This window comes from Microtus pennsylvanicus, chromosome 6 (assembly GCF_037038515.1).
Source record: "Microtus pennsylvanicus isolate mMicPen1 chromosome 6, mMicPen1.hap1, whole genome shotgun sequence".
In the NCBI taxonomy this organism is placed as follows: Eukaryota; Metazoa; Chordata; class Mammalia; order Rodentia; family Cricetidae; genus Microtus; species Microtus pennsylvanicus.
The window spans coordinates 103,075,174-103,096,789 of NC_134584.1; the positions used below are offsets into that span (position 1 = coordinate 103,075,174).

At 37.2% G+C, this 21,616-nt stretch overlaps 1 protein-coding gene across 3 annotated transcripts in view; it reads right to left on the reverse strand.

Annotated features, from left to right (window-relative positions):
- Positions 1 to 740: 740 nt before the first annotated feature.
- The window catches only part of Cdh11 (cadherin 11), a 152,021-nt gene continuing 131,145 nt past the window's right edge, over positions 741 to 21,616 (reverse strand). For all 3 annotated transcript variants that reach the window (XM_075977046.1, XM_075977048.1, XM_075977047.1), the window contains 4 exons: positions 19,798 to 19,931; positions 19,466 to 19,583; positions 5,723 to 5,974; positions 741 to 3,564 (listed from right to left, as the gene is read on the reverse strand). In XM_075977046.1, the coding sequence (XP_075833161.1) occupies positions 3,068 to 3,564; positions 5,723 to 5,974; positions 19,466 to 19,583; positions 19,798 to 19,931 (1,001 nt within the window). In that variant the 3' untranslated portion in view covers positions 741 to 3,067. The remainder of the gene's footprint in view (positions 3,565 to 5,722; positions 5,975 to 19,465; positions 19,584 to 19,797; positions 19,932 to 21,616) is intronic.

The following is a 21,616-nucleotide window of genomic DNA, read 5'->3' on the forward strand; positions in this document are numbered from 1 at the left end:
GTATGCTTCTCATCTGTCCTGACCTGCTTGTCCCATAACGTGTGGCACTGTTCTTTCAGCAGCCCAATGTCTCTTTTGAATAAACTGTAAGGATACTAATAAAATAGGGAAGTGTCTAACAAAAAGACCCAAGACATTTCAAACACTCCATACCAGATTCTACCTGACTTAGAGAGCTGTATTCCCTGGGCATTACGAATCAATACCATTAGGATGTTCCCCAATAGATGTAAATAATCTGCTTTCATATTTCCACATCATCCTCAGGATTTCTGCCCATAATAGCTATAATGAACGTACATCATCATCTCTTACTATATATCCCATCATACATTGCACCCCCCAGCAATGAATGGATCACCCACCTCGGGTGATCAAAGCATTAAACAGGTGAATAGAAGACAATAAAAAAGGTACTTTGGACTATAATTTGTAAGAATAAACAATGTAAAAGATGGTAGCCAGGATTAATTTACAGCTTGAATTAGCTACTGCAGAGTATCCAAAATTAGATTTGGGTGAATGAATGCATCTGCAAATTGATGAATGAATGAATGAATGGCGGATATAAACAATACCATACCCATTTTGCAAGGACAGGTAGAACAGAGCAGCATTCCTTTCCATGTATGTGTGTGCCGATCTCTTAAAGCTGTGATTGCTCTATATCCAAATAAGGAAGGGCCGCTTCAGATAAGATTGCTTTCAAGGCAACGTATTCCAAATGAAAAAGGATTCCATGAGTTGGGAAAGACATTTTATTTCCAAGCTTCTAAGAGGGTTCTACAACATTAAGAGCCTTAAAGCAAAAAAAGAAAAGAAAAGGGGGAAAGAAAAAGAAAAGCAAGTTTTTTTTTTAAATTATCGAAAAGTAGACAATCCTGAAAAAAATATCTTTGACATAAAAATGTGAAAATGTAGTTGTCATCTCTGGTCTGACTACATTCCTACATACGTAAAACGGATCATGGTGGGTATGGGGTGACTTGCAGCTGAGTAAGTGATGTTTGTTTTTCTTTTGAGTTGTTCAGTCATTTCAAATTCAATTGGAGATCTTCAGAAACCTAGCAAAATATTCTTTGGGTTACAAAGTCTATCTAAAAAAAATGAACACAACCAGCAATTACACAAGTACTGAGAATGCACATATCTTCCTGGGATAAAAGATTCCAAGGTGGCAGTGTCCAGTGAGTTTATCCCATTAAATTATATTCAACTGATTTGATTTCAATGCAAAGTAAACAAGGAGTGAACACACCAGAAAAAAAATCACTTATTTTTCTATGTATTTTGACTGAGCCATTAAATATTGTATATAACAGGGAGTCATGAAATAACCACAGTAAAGTTAAAAAAAAAAGATAATCAAAATAGTCCACAATCCAAGAAAAAAAGGGTGTGCCGTGTGTTTCAACAAAAGGAAAAGTGTTTGCAATGTGATTCTAAGTGTTGTCTCCCCAAGTATTGCTTTGTCTGGACCTTTGGTCCACTGTACAAGTGAAAAGTCCTTCACAGAAGTTCCAATCCCCAGGAAACTCGGCGACTGCAGATGACTGTGACATAGCACAGAACAAATGGCACCAGCCTTCAATGTTCAACATGGTCCCTGATCTCATTGTGAGCACATGGCCCAAAGCATCTTCTAAAATAAAGGTCTCTAAGGAAATTGCCCTTTCACTCATGAAAACTTGAAATTTCAGATTATCTTAAGACAAAATAAAATTACAGGAGGAAAAATGAGCACTTTCAACTGCCAGCCATCTTACTTTATCCTAATAAAATTTACATAAAGGAAGCCAGAGTAGTGTCGGTTTTGACTAGTCACTCTTCCAACTCTACAATGCTCAAGGTAGGATATCAAGTCTATATCTAGAACATCAAGAGGTCTGACAATCCTCCTAAATTTGTCTCTCATAACTATGAGTTCACAGGTTAAATGCATATTATATAACACTTTGTAAAAATCATAGGCTAATCATAAGCTAGTCTAGATCCCTAATGTCCTTCTTCAGAAGTTATACTTGAGGAAAAGCCAGGATGTAAAACCAGAACGTACAAAAAATAATTTACATGAAGTTACAGAATCTTATCTTAAAAAACTCAAACATATTTGATTTAAATAAACAAACAAAGCAGCAGACTATAACAGATCATAAATAGGGTTATTAAAAGATCACAATTAAATTAGAAATATAAATGGATCATTAGAAACCCTTTTTTTTAAGAATCAAACCCAGAATTAAAAAAGAATCTTTTTTTTTATTTCAAAGGTTGCTTCTTATATAGAAGCTCATATTAAAGCAACAGTACAATGTTCATAAAATATAAGTGTGATGCTGTAACATTTCCGTACATGTCAGAATACTGATATTTGTATGTATACTAAAATAAGAACTTTAAAATTGTACAAATAGATACATTAAAAATGACATAGAAATAGGGTGCTCCTCACTGAAACAAGACAGTTATATCTGGCACGTATTAGTTTAGGATGAAAGTAGAAGCAAAAAGATTTACAAGAATCAGCAGTAACAAGATTGATGCTCAAGAGACATAATTGTACATTGTATTGTACATACATTGTATGGGTTTAAGCTGGCTGGATATTATATATTTCAAGTTTAAAAGTGCACTACAGATAGAGTGTCCATAGTTTAAGGCGAAATTACAGCTCAGAACTGTTGTCCTTTCTAATTTTGTGGAAGCTTCTTTGACAAATTAAAAAATAAAATAAGAGAGACTTAGATGTTCAGAACACATAGACGATTTCCCTTCGTTGTAAGTTCACCGTAGACTTTTCCTTCATTTAAATATTGTGTGTGCCAAGTGGTTTTTCTCTAATGAAGCTGAGAAACAACTTCAATATTTGCTTTTTTAGTGGGAAAAGGTACTTCACAGTATTTACCACTTTAATGTCCTTGCAGTTTTATTAAATGTTTCCTCTCTGTAAAACTCTGCTTGTTTTAAATGAGCCTTTCCTTGTTTTAAAAAAATACCTGTTTACACATCTTCTAGATTCTTGAGAACGCCAGACACAGTTCTTAAGGCCAAATTTGTATCATTATTGTTAAGAGTCGTCATCAAAAGTGTCTTTGGAGCCATACAAGTCTGCTAGTTTCTTAAAGCGAGGTCCCCAGTTCTGTAGATAGTCGTAGTCCAGGTCTGAATCTGTAGTGGCAGACTCTAAGGAGCTCAGGGATCCAGCCACAGAACCCCTGCCCTCATAACCATAGATTTGGATGGAGTCATAGGGAGGGGCTGTGGGGTCATTATCTGCCTCCTGTATTCTTGTGTTGATGAAGTCATCTACATCCACACTGTTGGGTGCCGGTCGCAACCCAGGTCTAGGCATATACTGATACTCAGGTTTGATGTCTTTGCGAGGAATAAATCCATTGATACCATCAGGATTCTGCAAGGTGGCAATGTCGAAGGCTTCCGTGTCTTCCTCACCACCCCCTTCATCGTCATAAGTTATGATGTTCTCACGGACATCCTCTTCCTCAAACACAATGAGTGGTTCTTTCTTTTGCCTTCTCAGAGTCACAAATAATACAACAATGACTGTAGGGAAAGAAAAAGAAAGTCAGCAAAGATTAAGCCCAGCCTCCCTGGTTACTCTTCCCAGAGGGGCTCTGCTTCAGAACTTGGAATATTGAGAAAATTATTGCTTTTCCAGAACTCACCAAGAGCTCCAAACTGACCTCTATCTACCCTGAGTGTATCATGCCCTGTGACTTGACAGGTTGGAATTATCTTGAATGTTTTACAGATTAGTCCCAATGCTATTTGACTGTCCTCTTAAGAATCAGTGAGGATTATTGTTTCATTTTTCTACATGCAAATGTGTACATTTTTCTTCATGCCAATGAGTATAGCTGTTTTCCACCCAGATTAGAAATAGAACTCAGAGAACTCAGAACTTAAACTTTCTGAGATTTAAAAAAAAAAAGCCTCCTGTCCAAAGGTTCTACTCTTTAATACAGAGTAAACCTTATTATAAAGGACAGGGAAGAAGACAGCTATAAAAATTCTAAGAAAAAAAATATACTACCTATTTGAACACAAAAACAGTGTCTTTTAAAAGCACAGGTGAAGCCATCCTTTCATTTTTGGGAAAGAAAAGAATTCCATTAGGCTTGGGCACTTGCTTGTGAGAGCAAGCAATCATTTATACAAAGCTCTAGACCCTTCTTAATTCTTTATCTATCGATTCTGTGTCCTCCCACTCTTATCAGGAAGTTCCAACAATCTTTTGTTGGAAGACTTCTCCCACACTTTCAGCAGGAATGAAAACAAGGTTTGCAGAAGCATTTGGCAAATGGATTGAGGGCTTCTTTGAGTTCACATAGTTCTGAGATTTGAGGATGAGAAACTACACGTCACACAGATTTCACAATGTCGCCAGAGCCCCTTGACTTTCCTGTAGCATAGTCATCATCCCGAAACACTCCTTTTCACAGTTATTTGTTTGTTTAGTTTAGTGATTTTTTTGTTGTTGTTGCTGTTGCTGCTGTTTATTTGTGTTTGTTTTCGTTTTTGTCATTCATTTAGGAAACATTTCTTGGTATCCCATAACAGACATGAGATAGACTTCTGCACCATGACATCATAGCATTTATTACTGTATTTTCATTTATGCATCTAATTCAACCCAGTATTAAGTCCTGAGAAAGTCTTTCATCTTGTCTGGAACACCCATACAACTCAGCTTCTTTCCTTAGCTGTTAAAACTCTGCTTGCAGAATTTATGCACATTCTCTAGGAATATGTGCCTGGTGTTCTGGGGCAATGTTAGGTATTCTCTAACCTATGTATATAGAACCTCATGTCCCAATCATAAAATCTATGGTGTGCCTCTATTTGACTGTGAATTCTTTCCTCAAGAGGCTATGAATTCATCCAACAGAGAGACTTTGAGCACATATTTTCTATCTCTCACGGTTTCCCATAGGGTCTGAGTCCCAGACAACACTCAGTAACTATTGAACCAACTTCCCTCCCAACTTCCTATGGAAGTGGTCCTATTAATTCTTTTAATGGAAAGCATATAAAATGATGTTCAACTTCCTGAATTTGAAAGTTTTATCATAATACTTATTGGTTCTGAAACGTTAGGGCATGAGCAGCTGATGAGGGCTACCAGGAACAACAGGAGAAACCTGATCACGATGGGCAGGAGGTAGGTATCACCTTAAGCTGAAGAACGCAGATAGCCATTGCAAATAATTAGGGATAATTAGCTGGGTCAAAGCCCAGCTTCTGCTGACTGAGTTTTCTCTTCTTCCTTCATCAGTGCATCATTGCAGTGACTATTCTTTCTGTTCCATTTCCCCGAGTCTTTCTCCATCCATTTTTATTATTTATTCATCTATCTGCTTTTTATTTAGAGAAAGCCTCCCTCAGAGAACAGATTTCCGCCTAAACTCTTTAGCTGCAACAACTGTCTCCCATGCCCCTCCATCTTAGAGATGCAATCTGCCCTACAGTCCTGGGACACAAACTAAAATGCTCAACATGACCTTCCTTAGACTCTTTCTGCAAAATGTGTCCATTCCCACGTTCTACCTATTATGCAATAGAATTCACGAGAGTCGTCACACCTTGTGGTTTGTTTTAACCTCTGTGAATGAACATGGTACAGTCTTTATAGCCATCCTGTACTGGATACATCATTTGAAGGGTCTGCACTGATTGTACCATATAGCAGGGAAATCCTTACCCAGAAGAATGACAATGCAGGCAAGGATGGCGATGAGGGCACCAGTGCTCAGGCCGGCGTTCAGGATGTAGGCCTCAGCATTACAGGACAGCAGTGCTCCATTCACGTCACACCCACAGACCTTGATGGTGAGGGTATTGGTGCTACTCATGGGTGGGATGCCACCATCGCTGATCACGATGGGCAGGAGGTAGAAGTCCTGCTTCTGTCGACTGAACCCTCCACGTCGGGCATATACCCCTGCAGTGTTATCTGTTTGAAGAAGAGAGACAGGGTGTATTTTCATCATAGAACCATACTAATCACAGTCGCTCGCTGCTTTCTAGTTTTGAAGACATGCTGTGTGTTACCAAAGCAAAAGTTAGAACATTTCTCGCTTGTTAATTCGTCTAGATATTTTCAGGAGCCACAGATAGAGCATGAAAGGATGACGGAATTATCTCTTCATTTTGTAACAAACTAAAGAAATTGACTTGTTAGGGTTTGTCCTTTGTTAGTTTGTGTTTGTATTTATTAAGGAAATTCGACATCCTTCCACACCCAAATCACAACCCACTCATAAACCACAGGAAGGTATCCTTAAGAAAGTGGAAATGCTTGATTAAACTTGCAGCTTGTTCTTATTCTTTCAAACTCAAACAAGCCTCAGAAACTAAGTCATTAAACATATCACCCAATAAAAATTCTCTCTATTACCCACATTACACAGCCCAAAAGTACAAAGAAGAACGTTGTGTTTTCTTTACCTAGACTTAATTGTGTTTTCTAGGTTAAGAAATCCTGTTGACCCAAATGAACCAGTTCAGCCCAACGTCGAGAACTCATTTCTGTTCAAAGTACTCACTGCACCTTTCTTGTGTATTCTTCTAATCCATTCTCATATAAAATAATTATTTTCTATCGTGACAGCTAGACTTCTCCTGGCTCAAAAATATATCTCAAAGTCATCTCTTAAGGATGCCTCCTGAATGTCTCTATTACCCCTGTCCAGTGTGAATCTTCACACTGTATATTCCTGTTTCTACAGAAGTACATATTCTACACATCTCTCTTGATTTGTTGGCATAACCACATTGATCTCAATGAGACTGGGGATTTCAGGAGACTGGGGGATATTTTCTGATTCATCCCTGGCTCTTTACTGTCTGATGTACAGCAGACATTTAACAAATATTTGTTGAGCAAATACTGCAACTAGGTCCTGGAAAAAAATCTAACCAAATCCAGATATTGGCCTTCATATTTCTCTATGTTTTGTAACTGTTATTCCCCAATGTTTCCTCGTCATGCTCTCTCTACAGACAAAAATCCAATAGAGAATGTATTCCCAAGTGAAGAAAATATTACTTTGTTTTTAAAAAGAGTAGAAATTTAATGTGCTCCATGAAAATTGCATAAGAACCCGATATGTTGGTATGGCCAGTCCCTTTTTAGGTTAAGAAGCAATAATTTATAGCCAAGTGAATGCTCCGGCCAACAGTAAAGTCACCTAGCTGCCAAACTTATATTAGGTTGATAGGATCATAAATCTGTTCCTTTAGTAGGAAAAAATCCAAAAATCTTGAAATAAATTGCTGCATTTTAGACAAAAGAAAAATGCAATTTATTTTACTTGGCCTGTTTGGTAGATCTGGTCTCATATAAGGTGGAGCAATCAAGTCTGAGTAGGGATAAAGGTAAGCTTATATTTACTCACTGGCTTTGGTGATCTTTGTGATTATGGTTCCTCAACCTTGCATTGCCAGTCTCAACCAAGCCATGGTAGAACAGCTATGCCTCTCATTTTTTCATTATCTGGCTTTCATGTGATTGATATATTGTGCTTTTATTATTGGAGAAAATTTATATATGCTACATAAAATAGTGTGAAAAGTAAACTAGCCAAAGAAAAATTAGTCTCCTGATGTTCTTCTGTTCAGGGTTTCACTACTATGCCTTACTTCATAATTAAATGTATGTGCCTATAATAAATTATTTAAAGTTATTGTGTCTTTTCTACTTTTCTGTGTCCAAAAATTCAAACTCTTTATTCCATGCTAACTACTGGAAATAGCATTATGGATTTATGAATAAAATAAATATTCAAAATTCCTAAACATAAGCAAATTGATTAAATTCTTTGACCAAATGAAATATAATCTGGGTGAAATCGCCAGTGAACCCTGATTTAGCATAACTATGCAGGATCTACTCTGGTACCATGATCTCATGGCTGAAGATAATGTGAACCGAGCAATTTTTTCTTTCTCTTTTCATAAACTTTTTGAAACCATAATTTGAGATCTATTTTTCAACCAGTTATCCATGCAAGCTGGCTTTTTCAGATCACAGCAGTCAGCCGTCTACGCAAGAGTGGAAGAAATTCAAACACTGGTGTGTAACCTAGTTCTGTAAACATCAGCAATATGTGAATCCAAATGAGTCATCTTCTGGAAAACCAGCTGTTCTCAGAGACACTGAAATTATTACAGAAAATCTCCTCAGAATTCCACGGTGACTGAATTAGGTCCAATCTCTGAGTGACATGGCAGCAGGATATCTGAAACTTCTTTTAAAATTTCTTCTAGTAAAGGATGTTTATGCAAACAGAGATTAGGATCGGTTCTAGGGCTAGAAAGGAAATGGACTAGCTTGCTCATCTTTAAAACAAGGAAATCTACTCATACCCCGCATGAAACATAGAGTAGTTACTGAAACCAAATGGTGTAATATACTCCACTGATTGTGCTCTGGATTGGTTGGTATTCCAGAGGACTCACAGTATCTTCCAACCAAAAAGTTAACACCCAGAACCAAGTCCATCCATGGGCCTTAATGAGGGGTTAAGGTTATAGAAATAAGACTTGTCTACCTATCTGACCTAACGCATAAATAATATAAGTCTGCTTTAAATCCATTAAATATATTTTCCAAGTCCACATTGTCGCACCTCCCACAGGAGAAGGAGGAGCTTTTTCCAGATGAATAGTTCTGAGCACTAGCATCAGACCCTATGATGGTGATTCTTGTGATTCATTCAGAACATGGGCAGAAGCAGTCAATATGGTCAGGGATAAATGAAAATCAGTTCAAAAAGCACTAATGGGAAAATAAATGAATTAAAAAAAAAATAGCACAACTCCTTTCTGGGAGCATGGACTCATTGTAAAAAAATAATTATTTCCACTTTTCCTCTAAATTATTCTAAGTCACTGGCCACTCATGCTGTGTCTTTGAGGGTTCCCTTAGTTTGGATTTATGAAAATAAAGAAGAGGGTAAGTGTGGGCATATTTACAGAGAAGGATAGATTTCAACATGGCAGCTAGGAAGAATCATACAAATTGAATATTGCTTCATTTTAAATGTTCTATTTTGAGACTTCATAGGTCCTTTTCCTACCCATGCAAAGTCTTTAAAGAGAAAAACCACTAAGTCTTAAGGTTCAAATAGGAGTACTTTACACCTTGAATCTTCTCTATATGTGTTATTTGATTTAAACAAGAAATTAATATATTTAGAAGTAACTCTGCTTTCATTCACAAAAGTGCTCCATGCAATGTTGGCCTGTTGATGATGCTAGGAGAATATTAATTCTTTTCTGGAAATTCTCCCCTTAAAGTAGGAGACTAATGAGAAAGAGAAACAAGTTGGCAAGGATAGGAATGTGAAGTCTTGGAAATGTCACTAAAGCTTCTAAAGCAACTGCCTGCACGGAAGTGTTTCTACTCCATAAGTAAGGCACTAGTTTAAGCTTCTGGTCTAGGTTATGTATTTCCCCGGGATAACAAATGTTTTTCCAGCTCTGATTTTCATCCTGAATCTCAATATTTCCAACTCTGGATGCAGGTAGGTAATCAGTTATACTTTTTTCCCCACTTAGGCAAAACTTTGCAAATGTTGCCATTAATTACTGGTATATGACATGCACAGATTGCAGTGTTTCTATAAATGGAGGAAGTAAATTCAGGTTTCAACGTTTTATGTCTAAAACATGGACTCCTAATTGCATGCTGCTTTTAAATTCACAGTTTTTCATTTTATACTAACAAAATTCAAAGTTTACTAATGATGATGGTTTCCACGGCACCTGGTTGGGATGCTTATAAAAATGTTATGATGATGTAGCCCAATGGGAGATACATAAAATGTGACACTAAAATGGAAAATTCTGGTGGAGACATAGCCCTTGATATGTGGCTTCACTGTATATCAAATCTTCCATTATCCTAAAACATATTGCCAGAAATGGGCATAGCTCCTGCATTTGAAAATGTGATTAAAGGAAGCATGGCAGAAAGGGGCTAGAATATTCTGCTGTGTCCATATTGACATCAGAGGGAAGTTTCTCCTTGCCTCTCTTGATTCTCTGCCTCTCTGCAGGTAAAGAGACCTCATTTCATGACCAGCTGAAGCACTGGCTATTTATAAGTCCCTTTAGAAGCTTTTGTCTGAGCATCTGTTCATGAGACCATTAGATATTTGGGAAAGTTTAAAGTAGGCCTTGCTCTTAGCCAGATACTTTCCTTCCTTCTTACTCAAATTTACATGTTTTACAAATTCATCCCACCCCTAGGGACAAAAAAGACAAAAAAACATCCATCTACTTTAGTAAAAACTCTTCCATATATTAAGGAAGTTCATTTTCAAGTCACTAACAGGAAAATATTTATTTTCTTTCTACTAGGCTCCAGCTTCCCAAGGACAGGCAACAGTTCTAACATATGGAGAGGATGTATGTGACCAAACATTCCTTGAGAAGTTTTCAGCTTTAATAATTTCAGAAAGCAGTATTAATCTACAATCATATATAAACATTATTATAAAGTTTAGCTTTACATAATGATGGAGGAAGGTCATTGACTAATAAAGAAACTGCCTTGGCCCATTTTATTGGTTAGAACATAGGTGGGTGGAGTAAACAGAACAGAATGCTGGGAGGAAGAGGAAGTGAGCTCAGACTTGATAGCTCTCCTCTCTGAAGCAGACACGATGAAGCTCCGACCCAGGATGGACATAGGCTAGAATCTTCCCTGTAAGCACACCTTGGGGTGCTCTACACATTATTAGAAATGGGCTAGTCCAGGTGCGAGAGTTAGCCGAGTAGAGGCTACATATAATGGGCCAAGCAGTGTTTAAATGAATACAGTTTGTGTCTTGTTATTTCAGGGCATAAGCTAGCCAGGCGGCCGGGAGCTGGGGCGGCAGGAATACAGCCCACAGCTCCTATTACAACATAATTAATTTTACACTTATTTAAGTTTGTAGATTTTTAATAATTTGCTTTAATTTGGTGCATTAAGTAGCTTCTCATGTCAATCTGAGTAACATAAATATTCAAAGTGAAAAATAATATTTGCAAGCTCTGTAGTGTTCGATAAATGGATTTAAGCAACTTAGAACCCACGTGTTCAAAGATGAAGTTATTAGCCATATATATTTTTATTTTCTTGCCTTTTTAGATACACTAGGCTCTCTTTTTCTACCTGTGATTAATTTGTATTTAAACAACCCACTGTTGTTTAAATACAAATTAATATACTGTTTAATGCTTGTGGTCTCCACAAAACACAGAGTTCAGGGACTTCGTTTCATTCACTGTTTTGTTGATGTCTGTATGTCTGTAGTATTCTGTGTGTTGGTAGAAGAAATGATTTCATGTGTTTCTACACTATATTGTGAAATGTCATTTTAAGATATGTTGCATTCTTTTATGCTGCTTTTTAAAAGCTCTGTAAAAATTGTGTTACTTTGCCTGTTTAAAACATCTGATTGGTCTAATAAAATGCTGAAAGGCCAATACATAGTCAGGAGAGGAATAGTATGGCTGACATGCAAAGAGAATAAATAGAAGGAGAAGAAAGGAGTGAAAAAAGAAGGGGGAAATGACACCATGAGCCAGCAACACAGTCACACAGTCAGACACAGAGTAAGAAGTAAAGAAAGTTGCAGAGAATAGAGAAAGGTAAAAGCCCAGAGGCAAAAGGTCAAGATGAGACCATTTAACTTAAGAAAAGGTAGCCAAGCTAAGGTTGGGCATTCCCAAGTAAGAATAAGTCTTCATGTATTTATTTGGGAGCTGGGTGGAGGGCCGCCAAAGAACAAAGAGCAAAAAGGAAAAAAATCCAACGATGACATGTTTCTTATTTGATTATTTGGTATGTGTGGATGTGCCTGTATATGCATATTGTGTGAATCTGTGCATGTATAACTGTAGGTGTGTGCACCTGTGTGTGCTTGGCTATAACTGTATGTATCTCTGTGTATATGACTATTGGGTGAGGTTCTGAAGTGGGTGTAAACTGTATGCTGTTGAGTTGTGGACATGCCTACAGAGACCATTAGAAGAGAAAGGTTGTCTTACCCTAACATTTGCCACATTATTCTCTTGGTACAGAGTTCCTCACTGAACCCAAAGCACTTTTATTTTAGCTAGGATGGCTGACTAACAAGCTCCCATGATCTGACCATCTCAGTAGCGCAACACTGGGGGCACATGCATATAAGGACATTCCAGGCTTTTTTTTTTAATGTAGACGCTGAGGATTCAAACTCAGATGCTTTTCTTACACAGAAAGCCTTCTTACCCACTTCATCATTTTTCCAGCTCCTCTCCATTCACCCTTTTCAATACACCACATACTGATGTAGCTTGTTTTTTTTTTGTTTTTTTTTTGTTTTTTTGGTTTTTGGAGATAGCCTTTCTCTGTAGCTTTGGTGCCTGTTCCGGAACTACCTCTTGTAGACCAGGCTGGCCTCGAACTCCCAGAGATCCACCTGCCTCTGCCTCCCGAGTGCTGGGATTAAAGGCGTGCGCCACCATCGCCCGGCCTGATGTAGCATTTTTATGGTCATACTTTACTGACTCACTAGTACAACATTAATTTCCAGTCTATATCTTTACATTATTTGCTATCACACCTAATCTAACCTATCCCACCTTTATCTACACTATACACATGACTCTTTTGTCTTCTTTTCTCTTTTTATTGTGGGACAAGGTCATATTCACTTGCCCAAGATGGCCTAGAACTCACTGTGTAGCCTAGGAAGGCTTCACAATCTCCAGGCTCCCAAAGACTGGAGTTACAAACATGCAACGTTACATATGATTGTTGATAATTATCTTAGCAACTGTTTTGACTTTTATTAATATTATTCTTCTACTGTTGCTTAAACTGTGGTAGAGTCAACAAGGCAATGTTTTTTTTAGCTTCTAATATAGGTAAATTCTGTAACTCATTGCTTCTACATATGACTTCCCAAACAATTTTTCAGCGAGAAACAAAGAAAGAAACAAGTTTCACAATAACATAGAAATAGAAACAGAATTTAAGTTTTCTAGCTTTCACTGTATTTCATTTGTTCACAGCTGATCTATGAACATTATGCAGCTGTATGTCAGTTAAGCCAGTTTCCTTTTATGAAGGTTTTTCAACACCTATGGTAAAAAAGTGAACTCCATCATAGTTAAAGAATAAGAAGGCATCATGCTCTAGAGAAAAAGAAACAAAGACAAAAACAAACACCAACAATTAAAATGCTCTTAAAAACCTAAGGTCCTTGTTGTGGAGGGACAGAAAAGGAATCAAAAGTCCACGCAGAATGTTTATCTCCCCACAGTGTTGTCAGAAGTCCACATGAACATCCAGCCTTCTACAAATGTACAAAAGCCAAACATAATACTGTGTCTTACCAGTATTTTGTAATGAAGGCAATAGTACAAAGAGGCAAATTCTAAATAAGATGGCCTTTATATTACTAATGTAAAAGATGATTCAGGACTGTGGTGGCTGCAATGACTCCCAGAAGGAAAAAAAATGTTGTACACTTCTGGGGAAATTATGTTGGAGAATCTACAATATTTAAAAGAATACCAAAGGCAACATGGTAGCAATAATTGTCTGTGTGTAGCTATATGATTCAAGCACCCACCTATGAGGTATCAATGTGTGTATTGTATGTTCACATTGACAGAATATTAATAGTCACAGCTTGTTACATTCTTTGTACTAAAGTCTTCTGTGACATCTGTTTAATTTTTTCCACTCTAAATGGGTGCAACGTGCATAAAATAATATACTAAAAACATTTCATAAACAAACACAAGAATAGAGCCCATGAATAGTGGAATACCAACATTTAGACACATGTAAGCCACTTAAAGAGTTTAAGCCAATTAGTTAAGACAGTGATCAAAGGAAGCTTAAAAAGAATATGTCCAAGATATACATTGGTATGTGGGTACATTCAACCACTAAGGAAAACAATACATTGGCAGTGGAGTTAATAAAAAAAATAGGAAGAATAAAAACTAGATTTCTACCACATATAATATAAAAGATAATAACTGGTTGTAAATGTTCGTGAACATGGCCAATATAAGTGGTAATTACAAAAAGACTAAAAAAATGAAAGATTGCCTAATATCCATTGATAAAAGACTGAAATTTAAAGCTGATACACAAAAAAGAAGAAAATATTGATAGGTGAATAACGTTATTGATTTTGGTGAGAAAACCATTGCTAGGCATAATATGAGAGGAAAATGTACTCTGTTTATAATGAAAATGACGAAATCAAAAAGATTCTGAGACATCAGGATGTCTGCATAGAAAGGTCAGGTTAAAGGTTAACATTGCCAAGAGTTGAGATTTAAACTCAACTGTAAAATTATGACTTGATTATTTAAGACATGAGAAAATACTGTGAACGGCCAGTTTCTAAGAATTCAGCAAAGGGGCTGGAGAGACAGCTCAGAGGAAGAGCATGTGCTCCTCTTGCAGAGAGAGGACAGAAGTTGGTTTCTCAGCACATCAGGAAGCTTTTAACCACCTGTACCTCTAGCGCCAACAGGATAGCATATCTCTGGCCTCTGCAGCCTTGGCAGGCAAAATGCACTTTTACATGCATCTACTTGACCCCACCACATACATAAGCAAAAAAAGAAAGAAAGAAAAAAAAAGAAAAGAAAAAAGAAAGAAAATAAACTAAATTTTAAAAGGAGTAAAAACAAGAAATTATGGAAGTTTACATAAAATGCAGATGATAAAAGAAATTAGAATTCTGAAATGACATTACTATTTTGTTTGTCAATGAGAAGGCTAAGATGAAGTTATGTGAGCTTAGTGGGGGTGTGAGAATGTGAGAATGAAGTGAATTTCCTGAGGCTTTCAGAAATCGGTGAAACACTTCCAGTGAACACTTGGCCTATTAGAGAGAAATCAAAGTACATTATATGAAAAAAATCCATTTGTAATAAAAGGAAAATAGAAAAAGATAACAACAACAACAACAAAAAAGCTTTTGGTGTACTGACTCCATTCTAAGAACTCATCCTAAAAGAGTTAATCACGTAACTGGCAAAAGGTGTGTAAAAGCAATGAACTTAAAAATAACAGCCAAGCCGGGCGATGGTGGCGCACGCCTTTAATCCCAGCACTCGGGAGGCAGAGGCAGGTGGATCTCTGTGAGTTCGAGACCAGCCTGGTCTACATAGCTAGTTCCAGGACAGGCTCCAAAGCCACAGAGAAACCCTGTCTCGAAAAACCAAAAAAAAAAAAAACAAAACAAAAACAAAAACAAAAAAAAAAAACAACCAAAAATAACAGCCAAGTGTTGCCCTTTAGTGAAAAGAATCCAAGCTAGAAGGCACAAGCATCAGTGTTCTTATGCAGATCAATGCTTATCACATGCTGAGTAGAAAACTGATGCATTGTTTAAGTTGTTTTTCATTAAAAATTAAGAAAAGAAAACAGCTGGAAGGGAATAAAAAACAACAGTGTTTGTTTTTAGGGTATACCATGTTATTTTTTATTATTTTAATCTTATTTCTGCTGCTGGTGTTTTCTAATTTTCCTACAAGGGCTATAAATTAATTATTCAATAGAAAAAGATCACACAATCTTTTGCAAATATATTTTACAACAATTATTATTGCTCTGATTGAAATGAAAATCAAAGTTATTTTTCATTTTCTCTTTGTTCATTCCGTGAATCCTCTACTGATGAACAGAACCACAAATTTTTCCTCTCTATAGAGTGTTCTTATTTGACTATGCAGTAAACAAAGATAGTACAGATGTAACTAAAGATACTACACTTTTCTATATGCTTTCCAGCATGCCACAATCACTAAGAAATAACTTCCAAATATATAGACTCAATTTCATGACTGACTGGGAGTATGACCTTGGACAGATCACTGCTTTTGGACAGTTCATGTTCTTCCCTCATTTAAAATTGTGTGAAAACATAAAACACATCCTTATGGGCTCCTTGAAGAATTGGGTGACAATGGTCCTGCAAAGATTTTTATAAGCCAGTGTGGAACTGGCTGAATGAGAAGGATTATTCACTGTCATTTTCCACCCTTGAACTTCTCTTATCCATTATTCATTCCTTGTGTTCTCAGAGACGTCCTAAGTCTGGTATTTTCAAAGTAAATGCATCTCAATGGATTCAGGGGACTGGCTCTCTATCTGCCCAAACATTGCCATTCTGATATTAATAGCTCAAGATGGGCTTATATGTTGAAGAGCCACCCAGAGTTCTACTTTCTTTATAGCTACGGATGCGGCTTTGAAGCTGGGACTCTGTGATGAAGTAAGATGGCATAAAATAAAAGGCTGATTTTGTGCTCAGAGGGTTTTCCTTTTATTTGTCTAAAGATGCTTAGGATGGCTTTTGACAAACACAATAGTGATTATTTACATGGCATAATGGAAGTAAATACCCAAGGAGAAACTGACTTGATACTTTTCCTCAGCATGATCTACACCATTATCTCCTGTTTTCTATAGAAAATAGTCTTTGCCGAGAAATTTGGTAACTCAGTGGGCTATTAATAGGATGTGGAATGTGATTATTCCTTTTGGATTACTTCAATATGTAATTACTTTTAGGAGCCAGCAGAAAGTAACTCTATTAAATGATAATTATAGGAGTGTGTTTGCTTTGAGCTTCTGTAATAGCACTAAACATGGGAGTTTTCATTAACTGTTTGCCATAGTTAATAAAGTCATTTTTCTTAAGAAGTAGCAATTCTCTGCAAAAGTATAGCTCAACAGTAGAATTAGTCTCCTAAAAGAGAAGGTAGGGAAGATGGATTGTGTAGTTGGCTGGCTCATCAGCAGTAATATAATCTCCATGATATTATAGATGGCATCCACAAAGTACCATGGTAAAATAAAATACTTATAAACCTCCCGAGAACAATATGCCACAGTGCAGTGTTTACAGAGGTTAATGGAGACAAAATATGATTTTACATTGAAAAAAAAACTGAGCAGGTGATGAAGATGAAGCTGGCCTGTTCAGCGAAGCCTAGGACAGCCTGCTGTTTGCAGGAGGCAAGCTGTAATACAGATCTTGATAGGAAAAGAGCAAAGCATTAGACTTCAAAGGTAATTTGGTGATTATACCAACACACGGGTCACAGATAAGAGCACAACCAGAGTTTTCTCAACAGCCAATCAAATCTCCTCATTACTGACAAAGGCAAGTAAAAGTTAAACTAATATTAACATTGCAAAATGTGAAAGAAAAAAAAAAAAGCCAAGCTGTCAATCCAAACTAGTACTGGGAACTAACTTGGGAAGATGGAAACAGCTAACTATTGTGGCAGGATTCCCTCGTGCTAAAATACAGACACACAAATACCTCAGAAAGCCTTATGGACTCTTTATGCAGACCTTTCTGAACTTAGCTAAGTACACCTTGATTAAGTTCTCACCCGCACTCCTGGTCTCCTATACTGGAGAAACATTTCAAAAGAAAGTTACTATAGTAAACTCTGTACCAACTGAAGGTATGTGCCCTTGGCTGAAAACTTCTGCCTACCCTAGTTCCTACCCCCACTTGCTCTCTCTCCTCCCTCCTTCCCTCCCTCCCTCCCTCCCTCCCTCCCTCCCTTCCTCCCTCCCTCCCTCCCTCCTTCCCTCCCTCCTTCCCTCCCTTATATACTACTGATTGAGTAGTAGTGGTTCTTGCATACTAAGAAAACACTCTAGCTATCACCTACATTTTGAGCCCTTTTATTTAAGTTTGTTTTTGAGACAGGATCTTGCTAAGTTGTGCAAGCTTTCCTTGAACCCACTCTGTGGGTTTAGGAAGTCCTTGAGTTTGCAATCCTCCTGATACATCCTTCAGAGCAGAGGAGATTATATGCTTGTGTCCCGGGTCTGGTTCAATTATTCCTGAAGGAGCTTACATAAAGCCAACAAGGTGAAGGTTAAGGACAAGATAAAAGGATGAAAAGAAGAGTTGTTGCTATTTTCGAAAAGATAAGGGCCATTTAAAAATGAACCCTAGCTTTCCAGTAAGGTTGCTTTAAAACACATATCTCTGCAGAGGATTTGCCTTTGAGAAAGCAATGCATTGGGAGAGAAAAGCCCCTGTCACAAAACCTCAGGCATTTTCCCTCATAGTCTCATTCTGATATATGCTTAATTTATAAGTCCCATAATTAAATGTTCTAGTCAGTTCAAGAAATATTAAAATATATCAAATCCCATCCCCTCCAGATCCAATAACATAAAGAATATTGCTCCACTTTATTATCAGCCCACGAAGTTAAAACAGTAATATCAGGCTTGACCATTTGGTTTAAAACTCAACTCTATTTTCTATTTGCATAGTTGACTTTAGGAAAATTATTTAATGGTTTTGTGCTTCACTTTCATACTTGTCAAATGGGAATGGTAAGAATGACTACAGCTTGTGGTATAATGAAAAGTAAGAGAACAGAGTAGAAGAGGAATCCCAACATGATGCTCAGATCCTAACTGCTGCCATGAGGGTATTGATGGCAATCATAAGAGTGACGGGGAAGTTACAGTGATCTTGAATTAATTTGAGACCCCGTCCTTAGTCTTTTTTCAGTCTTGAAGAAGGAAACAGACTTACCTAACAGGGGGGCTATGAAAACATCCACGTATTGAAGGCCTACCTGTCTCCCGTTCTGGATGGTTTCATTGGTCTCTGCATTTCGTAGGCTGACATTGTTACAGATTTACATTCAGAATTTCCACTGAGAAGAAATGCTCAGAGCATAGTAGTATGGTCTGTTAATCAAAATGATCTCTTACTCTCAACTTCTGCCACTAACTTTGTCTAGGGACTGTGACATGTCAGGTCTCCTCAATCAAAGCATCTCCTGACAATCTGCAAGTCTGTGACCTCTCTGACTGACAGAATGAGAATCAAGAATTACATTGAATATTGTCATTTTTTTTGCAATGAACAAACAGTGCTTCATTTTAACCCCTTCTGGCAATACCACTGTCAGCGCTTTTAGATATGGAGTGTTGCTCCCAGTCCTATTGCATTGCAACTATGTTTGGAGGGAAAGCCTGTGTGTGAAAGATTATGCTGCCTTACATAGTTGGACTAATCTCTTTTAATGCTTTACTTGATATCAATATTCATAAAGCCATGCTTTCCCGAAGGGTTTATCAATCTTTTTTAAAAATTAGATAAATGGAGTTGTTTGCATATTGACCCTGTAAGCACTCCCACTTGGTTTTCCTGCTGCTTCATGAATATCAAAGCCAACACACACACACAGAGAAAAATAAAATTAGACTCACTTATTCATATGTATCAAATGAATCCATGTGTCAAAACAGAAGTGGCATTATTATTCCTTGTTTATTCTTCAACAGGAAGGCATTATTAGATTAGTGAAAATATTTGTGTTGTGTGTTATGGAAAGCCTTTGTTTTCCATTTCTACTTCTCTGAATGCATAGACATTTTAGTACAAACCTCTGTTGTCTCTGACTGTGAAATTTGGGTTGTGAATGATCTCAGGGGGTAGACTGAAGATGAATCTTGGTCCGTTGGCTGTGTCGTCCTGGTCATCCGCACTAACTGTGACTATTGGCTGAAAGAGAAAGGTGGCTCATAAATAAATCATGATGACATCGGCATAGCACTTACGCAAAATTTTCTAACAGGCTAAAACCTCTGATTTTAACATCGTGTCAACGTAGCATTAATGCACCAAAAAATTTTGGATGAGTACAAATTTTTGACGATCACAAAAACAAGCTCTCAAATACATTGCTTCTGGCCAGGAGACAGGGAGCAAGCCTTACTTGGTTGGAGAGTGGCTTGGTTTGATCACTCTCACAGATAAAGCCTTCATAATGGCCAGCAAATTTAGGAGCATTGTCATTGACATCTAGGATCCGGATGGCCACTGGGACTTTGGCTTCCTGATGTCTGTTGTCTGGAAAAAGAGAATTCAGGCAGTAAAAAAATTAAGAAGTAAGAATATATAATGGCCCATGTTAATTCTCAGAGTGAGCAAAAGCTTCTTCCACCTATATATGAATGAAGTTCTAAGAAACATATATCTATGGTTTATCTAGGAAATGCTTAGACACATTCATATCTTTAGGAGTTAGTCTACAATACAATTCATGTGTTTTGGAGAGCGATTCAATTTAGAAGGTTGTGATGTAATTAACTGTTTATTAATGGTTTTGTACTATTGTGGTAATTTGGATAAAATTATGAAAATTAACAAGTATGGTCAAGCTAGAGAAATGATTCCCTTGGGGCCTGCTTCATGTCTACCAAGACATGAGCATCTTTGCTCTGTAGCATATTGCTCACCACAGTGCTCTGTATCCTTATTGGTCCTTAGGGATGCAGCAAGGGAACCCTGGGATAAAACTCTGATACTTTGGGCACAACTAAATTACTCTTTCCTTTAAATTATTCTCCTGAGTACTTCTTACAGAGCTGGGAGGGGAAAAAAAACTAACATATGCATTTTTGGCACAAAAGTTATCTCAGATCAGAAGTGTGTGAAATTCTATGGAAGGATTCCTAGAATAAATGTCATGCCTAAACCAGGAAATACTAAATCATTTTCCTACTTCAGCTGAGAATAATTCTAAAGGTTGCTAATAGAACCTGAGACTGCTAGAAAGTAGTTTATTATCATGATTCCCAAAGTGGAATCCCAGGTATTGCTTCAGACTAACCTGGTCATTTGCTGCTCATAGAAATGATTGGACTCTAGTGCAGATCTACTGAATCAGAGGCTCCCAAGATGGGTCCAAGAATCATTGTTATAAAATACCAGCTATAAGATGTGTTGAGAGAGCTCGATAAATGGTCATATTCAAGAATTACTGGTTAATACCTATGCAAAGTACCTCAAGTTTTGATTGGCTGTTGTTTGAGGTTTAACATGATGATCATAAGTCTTAAACTGATAGAAGATATAAGACATCTGCGATGGCAGTTCTTAGTTGTCAAATTGGCTACGACTGGAGTTAACTAAAACCCAAATGACAGGACACACTTGTGTAGATTTTTTTTCTTAAATAAATCATTTGAAGTGGGACGGCACTTAAGGTGAAATAAAACATTTTAATCCAGATCTTCTGAGTGGAAAGAACCATTTTTAATCTAGATACAGATTGCTGGTGGCCTAAATAAAGGGCATGAAAGAAGAAAGTGCTCTTTCTCATTGCCTGCCTGCTACAACCTTCACTGGGAAATTCAATCCTTCACCGGCATTAGAGTCTACATCTTCAGAATTTCAGCATACACTGTACACCAAATGAGACACCCAGCTTTGTGGACCTCACAACTACCGGTTCTTGAGCCTTCCACTCATAAGCAGCTATTGCTGGACTAGTGGGATCACAGCTTATAAGTCATCCTAATGAATTCCTTTTCTATATGTATAGGGAGATTAATTCTGTAAGTTCTGTTACTCTAGAGAACCCTAACTAATAAACCATCTTAATGAGTGTGCCTACAAATCTTCCAAAGAAATGAAAACATTTCTACTTGGCAATAACCATTCTACATGGAGAACTAAAAATAAAATTTAAAGACCAAACCATAGTAGTAACAACAACAACAACAACCACCCCAGTGAGCTAGGATAAAACC